At 37.4% G+C, this 8806-nt stretch overlaps 1 protein-coding gene across 1 annotated transcript in view; it reads left to right on the top strand.

Moving 5' to 3' along the window:
• Positions 1-8429, top strand: part of AK9 (adenylate kinase 9) — a 141820-nt gene extending 133391 nt beyond the window's left edge. Inside the window, exons 39-40 of the mRNA XM_027855923.1 lie at positions 2496-2610; positions 7698-8429. Coding sequence (XP_027711724.1) covers positions 2496-2610; positions 7698-7900 — 318 coding nt within the window. The 3' untranslated portion in view covers positions 7901-8429. The remainder of the gene's footprint in view (positions 1-2495; positions 2611-7697) is intronic.
• The last annotated feature ends 377 nt before the right edge of the window (positions 8430-8806 follow it).

Genomic DNA, 8806 nt, shown 5'->3' with positions numbered 1-8806 from the left:
AGAAAGAAAGAAAGAAAGAAAGAAAGAAAGAAAGAAAGAAAGAAAGATAGAAAGAAAGAAAGAAAGAAAGAAAGAAAGAAAGAAAGAAAGAAAGAAAGAAAGAAAGAAAGAAAGAAAGAAAGAAAGAAAGAAAGAAAGAAAATAAGAGCACAGTGAGTCATTTTTCCAGCCACGGGCAGCTTAAGGAGACAGAGAGGCCTATAAATACTAGAGATAGGGTCTGGCCAGGAGCAGCCCAGAGCATTCCAGCAACCAAGGAGTGAAAGAGGGCCAACACAGGGCACCAGAGCAAGATGCATCAGGGCAGAAAGAGATGCCAGGGTATCCCTGAACTAGCACTGGGTGCAGGAAAGGGTACAGCCTGACCGTTCTGTCCTCCACTTCTGGGCCACAGTTCCAAGTCACATATCTAAGGCAGAGAGAAGCAGTTTCAAGCATAGGCTCTAGTTGTTTACTGAGGAAGGAACAAGGTCCAGAGACAGAGGCTGTGTGACTCTCATCCCAGGACTAGATCAGAGACTAAGTCTAGCCTTGAGCCCCACATGTAAGCTTGCAGGAGTCCCAGACCAAAGAAAAGCTGGGAGTTCAATCTTTCTGAACCTGCAGAACCTTCTAGGGGACTAAAAGTGACCGAGTCCAGTAACAATGTGAACAGACCCAAAACGAGGTCAGGAACTTGAAGAGCTTGGACCAGGAAGACAATGAAAAAACCTCACCCTGGATTGCACCACTTTTAGGAGCACTGAAAGCTTGCAGGCCTCCCAGCCTGAGCTGGGAAAGCAGCAGAAATCCATAAAAGAGACAGAACCTCAGATCAGACATCCCCCCAAAAGAGCAGAGAGCTCAGCACTAATATAAAGTCAAAAGGCAAGAAGTAGGTTGGAAGAATGATCAAACAAGCAAACAAAAAATCCCACCATAAAATTCGATTTTGTTCTACTTTCCGTTCCCAGTTCTCTCCTCCCATCATACATCTGTTGAGAGGACAAGAAAAACAAAATCCATTATAAATATGCATAGTCATGCAAAACAAATTTCCCCCTTACCAATGATCAAAAAAAAGAAGGATGGAAGGGAAGAGGAGGGGAGCAGAGAAGGAAGGGGGGAGGAAGGAAAGAAAGAAAGAAAAAAAGAAAGAAAAGAAAGGATAAGTGTTTCAACTTGCATGTGAATCCATTAGCTCTCTATCTGGATGTAGATAACATGTTTCATTGTGAGTTCTTAGGAGCTGTGGTTAATCATTGTGTTGATCTGAGTTACTTAGTCTTTCAAGGTTGATTATCTTTACAGCATTGCTGTTAATATATAAATTATTCTCCTGGTACTGCTCACTTCACTTTGCAGTTCTTCCCAGTTTCTCCTGAAACCATCCCCTTCATCATTTCTTATACCACAATAGTATTCCATCACATTCATATACCATAACTTGTTCAGACATTCCCCAATTAATGGGCATCCCCTCAGTTTCCAATTCTTTGCTACCACAAAAAAGCTGCTATAAATATTTTTGTACATATGAATGCTTTTCCTCTTTCTTTGATCTCTTTGGGGGCATAGGCCTAGTAGCATTATCTCTAGGTTAAAGGGAATAAACAATTTAATAGCTTTTTGGGCATGGTTCCAAATTACTTTCTAAAATACTTGGACCAGTTCACAGTTTCACCAACAATTCATTAAAGTACCTATTCTCCCTCCAGTAGTTATCGTTTTTTTTCATCTTAGCCAAAGACTTAGTAACTGATCAATATACTGACTAAACACAGTTCCTAAGGACTCTTTCTTTCTTCCTCTTTCTTTCTTTTTTCTTTCTTTCTTTTCTAGAACATGGATAATAGGGAAATTTGTTTTGCATGCCTATACATCTTCATAATGGGTCTTATTTTTCTTGACTTGCAGGAGGAGGATAGAAGAGAATTCAAAATTGAAAATAAAATTGAGTGTTAAAAATAAATAAAAATAAAAGTTGCAAAAAAGCTACCTTTCATCGGTGTTAGAAGTTCCTCAAGGGCAGCTACCTCTATCAATGAAAATGCAGATTAAAAATAAAAATGCTTAAGTAGGGATAATGACTGAACCTGTGATGTCACTGATATAGGGAACTCCCAGATGAGGAAACCTCCTCTACCAATATAAGCAGACACCTTCTCTGCAATTTACAGTGTTGAAGAGTTGCTTAGAGCACTCAGAAGCTAAGTGACTTGCCCCGGGTCATACAACCAGTATATGTTAGTATACGTTAAAGGAGAGACTTGAATTCAGATTTTCCTGCTCTACAGCCAGCTCTCTATCCTCATACCAGAACAACACTTAATTAAATATATTTTATGTCTCTATCATGATTGCTTATTGGTCTTCTTAATAATTTCTCCTACACTCTGCAAATGCTATCTGATGGAGTAGAGAATAGGTGGTTTTCTCTCCTTTAACCATAAGGATAATAAAGAAACTATCTTCAACTACTCAATGACATAGCCATCTCTGCTTCCTCTCTACAGGGTGCAGCAACTTCTCTAATTAAAGCCATGAATGAAGTAGGCTGCTTAAAGCCCAAATTTCCCTTCCAAAGTATAAAGAGATCTGCCTTACTCTATGTAGCGTTTCATCTAAAAGGTAAGTATTTGAGTTGGAACCCTCAAAATAAAATAAATTACCTAACATCATTGTATAGCGGGGTATATAAGATGCCTAGAAACATAAAATTTCAGACATGGCCTCAGAGGCCATGTAGTCCAGCATCTCCTGGAAAAAGCATTCCCCTCCTCCTCTCCCACCCCATAACATCCCCAGTAAGCAGTAGTCAGGGCTCAGCTTGCAGATCCTCCAAGCAGAGGAACTCTCTGCCTCCTGCAGCAGCCCATGCCACTTGGGGATTGTTAGAAAGTTTCTCAAACCTAAATTTGCCTTTTTTCCATTTCCACCCATTGCTCCTAGTTCTGGTCCTTCTGGGGCCAAACAGGTTAAAACTTATCTCTCTTCCATGTAATTGACTTTCATATTTATTAAGACTGCTGTTGTGGTTGTAAAACTAGTAAGGTAGAAATCTGGAACAGGAACCTGGATCTTCTGGTTTGAGATCCATGGATTTTTCCAATTATGTTTTGCTGTATCTGAGGCAGCCCAGCAGATAGAACACTGGGCCTGGAGTCAGGAAGACCTGAGTTCAAATGTGACCTTAGATACTTACTAGCTCTATGACCCTGGCAACTCACTTCACCTCTGTTTGCCTTAGTTTCCTCGGCTGTAAAATAGGGATAATAGCACCTCCCTCACAGGGTTGTTGTGAGGATCAAATGAAATAGTACTTATAAAAAGTGCTGAGCACAATACCAGGCACATAGTAGGCATATAGAAATGTTTATTCCCCTCCCCTTTCCCTTATCTCTCCCTCAACTTTTATATTAAACTTGTAACCAAATCTTATTAATTCTGCTTCCAAGTTTGTAGTCCACTAAAATCCCTAGATCTTTTTTAAACAAACTGCTATCTAACCATGTTTCCCCCATCTTGTACTTAAAAAGTTGGTTTCTCAAATCCAAGTATAAGACATTAGGTTTATCCCCATTAAATATCATCTCAGGAGGTTCAGACCAGTGTTCCATCTAGCCTGTCAATAGCATTTTGGATTCTGAACCTATCATTAAATTAGAGCCACCTACTCTAGCAATTGGAATAAGGGCTGAGTTCAAGATAATATTGATCATTTTCTCCCATCCATTTTAATTCCTTCATTTATAAATTCCTCCAAATGAGAATTATGTGGCAACCCTGTATCTACGTAGGGAGGGAGAAAGGAAACCTATGCAGAAGACTTACATGTCCAAAAGAGATTTATTAAAGGGTATTCTTTATAACCAGCTGGAGATGCAAGTGGAATGTTATAAACCTCCAAATCTACATCCAAACTGAGACAGTGGTATGACAGTTCCCTGGATTGGGGTGGTTTGGCAGCTTCAAAAATGGCTTCCCAACTCCCCCCTCCCCACTTTTTTTAAATAAGAAAAATCCCATCTCTGATGTGTGTTGTAAATAAGCCCTCCTTTTCAGGGGTTCCAGCATGATGATTGGTAGGGAATAAATTGTTTTCTTCTACCTCTAGCTCTGTGATTTGTGGTCCCTGAACATAGTCCCTGGTGGAGGAGGATGGAAATATCAGATTAGAATTGTTTCCTTGATTTACCTAAAGTTACCTAACAGTGGGAACTTAGAGGATCTTATCTATGATATAAGCCATCAGGGCTCAAAAGGAGGCTTTGTGAAATTATAATTGGGAAGAGGGGAGATCTCTGCTGTTTTTAGGGGTAAAATAGCAAACAAGAAGAAATCAACACAGGATACAAGCCAATTAATAGGGGCATCAGTCTTCCCACTGAGTTCAGCCTGTGGCTGTACTTGAATTGTTCTTATAGACTGGAATGTTTCTTAATGAATCCAAGCCCACATTCCATAGGAAACAGGGAATAAACTGTCAATACCCAAAGATACTAATAAGGAAGAAAGGCCTCATTTATCAACATAGTTATATCTAAACATATGTATGTATTTATATAATTCTCTAGCAAGCAATATTGATTCATGTACATTCCTGAGAATGAGAAGAATGGTACCTAGAGCTACAAAATTCTGAAAAGCAAAACCATAGGCAATAAGAAGGGAGTGTGGCACTAGAGAGATGGAACATTGTGGAAAGCATTGCAGCAGCTAAAGATTTGTTCATTGTACCATTGTCATTCACTGTTTTACCTTTCCCTCCTACCTTAGTGCCATCAGCAGATATGATAAATATGTCATCTCTGCCTGCTCTTGTAGGTGAATTTCTATGAAGAATTTTAGTTCAAAAATTCTGCCTGTACTTCCTCTGTACCTTTTTAAGTCTGCTCTCCTAAAACCTAGATTTCACGTGTCTAGTTTTCTTCTCCTTCTCCATCACAAATTCTAAGAAGGGAAGGAATCACTTCCCCTCAAAGTTTGCATCATTTTCATCCCAGAAACCACTTCTTCCCTATTCGGTGAGAATCAGATCCAGAATAGAATTTCCCCTTGTCGGTTCCTCCAAATTTTGAAGGATGAAATTATCATGAAGGCAAGTTAAAAAATGGCTAACTGTTCCTCTCAGGAGACTTTCTGGAAGTCTCAACATCAATTCTTCCTAAATTGTAATATTTCCGTATATGGTATCTAACTTGGTGTATCTACTAAGATATACACTTAGACAGTTTTCTCCTTCCCCTGTCCTTTTTAATCTAAAGCAATTTTGGTTTGATTTGCAAAACACCAAATAAATATATTATTTTTTATAAGTTTATTTTGATTTATCAACAATCACTTTCATAAGCTTTTGAGTTTTAAATTTTTTAATTTTTCTCCCCATATTTTCACATCAGTGATGTTGTAAGGAAGAATTAGAACCAATAGGAGGAACAAAACAGAAGAAAAAAGAATAGCAAATAGTAGGCATCCATCTGCATTCAAACTCCATAGTTCTTTCTTTGGATGTGGATAGCATTTTCCATCATGAGACCTTTGGAGATGTCTTAGATCCTTGCATTGCTGAGAAGGGCTAAGTCTTTCCATGTTAGTCATCACACAACGTGGCTGTTACTGTGTACAACTTTCTCCTGATTCAGCTCATTTCACTCAGCATCAGTCCATACAAGTCTTTCCAGGTTTTTCTGAAGTCCACCTGCTCATCATTTCTTATAGCACAATAATATTCCATTACATTCATATACCACAATTTATTCAGCCATTCCCCAATTGATGGGCATTCCCTCAATTTCCAATTCTTGGCAACCACAAAAAGAGCTGCTATAAATATTTTTGTACATGTGGGTCCTTTTCCCATTTGTATGATCTCTTTGGAATACAGCCCTAGAAGTGCTATTACTGGGTCAAAGGATATGCACATTTTTATAGCCCTTTGGACATAGTTCCAAATTGTTCTCCAAAATGATTGGACCATGTCACAACTCCATCAACAATGCATTAGTGTTCCAATTTTTGCACATCTTCTCCAACATTTATCATTTCCCTGTTCTGTCATGTTGGCCAATCTGATAGGTGTGATGTGGTACCTCAGAGTTGTTTTGATTTGCATTTCTCTCATCAATAGTGATTTAGAGCATTTTTTCATATGACTATAGATGGCTTTAATTTCTTCATCTGAGAACTGTCTGTTCATATCCTTTGACCACAAATAATTATATTCTTAATGGCATTTGGTAGGTCTACTCTATCCCCAGCTACTGCTTAGCCTATGTTTTAAGCTGTGGTCCAGATATCTAAATCCTATTTTTAAATACCATATTATTAACCATATGTTCACTCACTGAGTCAGCTTTTCTCTTCTCCCTCCTTTGTCTTCAATGGGTAACAATGATGAAGATAAACATCAACACACCACCATGGGCTTCAATTTCTTACATTGAATCAATTCCTTGGTGCTTTCTAGGTTCTTTCTGCCAGTATCAATTGTTGCCATTTGAATCAACAAAAGTAGAATAGTAATCATCCTTTTTATTTTTTTTATTTTTTTTGGCAATTGGAGTTAAGTGACTTGACCAGGGTCATACATCTAGTCAGTGTCAAGTGTTTGGTCTGAGGCCAGATTTGAACTCAGGTCCTCCTGACTTCAGGGTCAGTGCTTTATCCACTGCACCACCCAGCTGCTCCAATAATCATCCTTTTTGACATATCTTGGGAGGTTACTTATTATGCCTTGAATACGTGCCCTGGGAAGACACCAAACTCCAGCTCCTCTTAACAGGGAGGATTGTCTAATTATTTTTTTTGGGGGGGGGGGGAAGAGTCATTATAGAGGCATTATGATTGGGGTGGAGGGAGTAATAAACATTTATATAGCACCTACTATGTGCTGAGCACTTTTTACAAATATCTCATTTAATCATTACAACAACCCTGTGGGTAGGTGCTATTGTTATTCCCATTTTGCAGTTGAGGAAGCTGAGGCTAACAAGTTAGGGGACTTGCCTAAGGTTACATACTAATAAATATCTGAAGTCAGGTCTTCCTGACTTGAGGCCCAGAGCTTTATCCACCGTGCTAATAAACTGCCTGTATCAACCTCCTCTGATGGACCAGAAAGGAAAAAAAGTATGCTATAGCATAAGAATCATTGATTTGAAGTCAGGAGAGATCTGGATTTGAATTCTGCCTCTGATACTTATATTTGTATTTATGAAACCATTGGCAAGTCAGATTTGACTTCTGCCTCTGATACTTATATTTGTACTTATGGAATCATTGGCAAGTCACTTTAACTCTCTGCATTTCGATTTCCCCATCTAAAGCATAGAGATGATAATACAAAAGGACCTGATTCACAAGGTTTTGTGAATCAAACAAATGACATAGTGTGCATAGTGTTTCTGCAAACCTTAAAGCACTATATAAATAATGCCAACTATTATTATTATTAGAAGGCAGATTTAATTAAAATCACTATCACTGGTATTGCTGATTTTTTTAATATAATAATTGAAACTCTCAATTTTTCATGCAAATGGGGATAGAGGAAAGGGTCACCATTGCTTTGATAATCTAAAATAGTAGATAATCTAAGAATTGTTTGTATTTGAAATGAATTATATATCTACATGTCTCAAACATCTTCTCTTTTCAGTATCTTGTATCATCGGCTTCACTGTAGATATTTATGTTTTTTGTTTACTTCCTTATAGCATTTAATCCTAAAGGTTCTGAATATTCACGGAAAAAATATAAGAAGAAGCTGGAGCAGTTTATAGAAAGATGTGAACTCATTCCTTACTTAGGTTCCAAGATGACCAAAAAATACAAGGAACCTCAATTTAGAGCTATTGATTTTGACCATAAATTACAGACCTTTTTCTCTCTTAAAAATATAAACCCAGTCACTGGTTAATTTTGTTTGACTATTCACAATGATGTATAGTTAGGTTATCCTCCTATGGGAAAATCCCCATAATGTGGGCTAGGAAAAGAAGAACAAATGCTGCTATTCTTTATTTTTCAAGTTACCTTCTGGATGGCCTGATAGAGTATTCAGATACAGTACCTGTTGGGGGCTTCTGGCCATCAGAAAGGAGTTTCTTTCTAAGCATAGGATTTCAAATCAAAGGAAGTATCTCTTTTTGGCTGAGTTTTGGTGTTTTAACAAAAGAATAGTCCTGTAATAATATTACTTGCCAAAACATGCTTTAGAATGCTATTAAAAGTAACCACGTTTCTTTGCTTTGTTAGTTTTTGTTCTTTGAAATAGGTTAACAGAGAAATTGAATAGCCTTTTTGATCATTAGAGAAAGATACTCATTAAATATATTGGGCAGCTACAAGCAAAAAATAAATAAATATAAGTAAAATAGGAATATTGGATGTATTCTCAATTTATGTGATTGTCTTGTAAGCAGAATGAACATAATGTTACCTTCAAACTTTCCCTACCTACATGTGAATAAATATGGGGTGTTTTTTTTTACAATATAACTAGCTGCCTATTTTCTGATTTCTGATGTATATTTTTAAAGTACATTTTATGTAATTTAATTGACACAAAGATTGCAACTTGTTTTAAAAACTAATAGAATTTGAAGAGGAAAGCACTAGTTCTTCATTTGTATAACTAAAGCAGGAAAAAATCTTAAATCTGAAGAAATTAGGTTGGGGTTAAAAAATATCAGACTACAGATACTGGCTGTAAGACCCAAGGTAAAACATTTAATGTCTAATAGGCCTTGGTTCCTTCATTTGTAAGATGAGGGAAGTGGACCAAATTATCTTAAGGTCTCTTCCATCTCTATGATTCTAATAA

Source organism: Vombatus ursinus, unplaced genomic scaffold (genome assembly GCF_900497805.2).
Source record: "Vombatus ursinus unplaced genomic scaffold, bare-nosed wombat genome assembly UNPS02000582.1, whole genome shotgun sequence".
Taxonomy (NCBI): Eukaryota; Metazoa; Chordata; class Mammalia; order Diprotodontia; family Vombatidae; genus Vombatus; species Vombatus ursinus.
The sequence above is the reverse complement of the archived record's forward strand: the minus strand, read 5'-3'. Positions and strand labels throughout refer to the sequence as shown.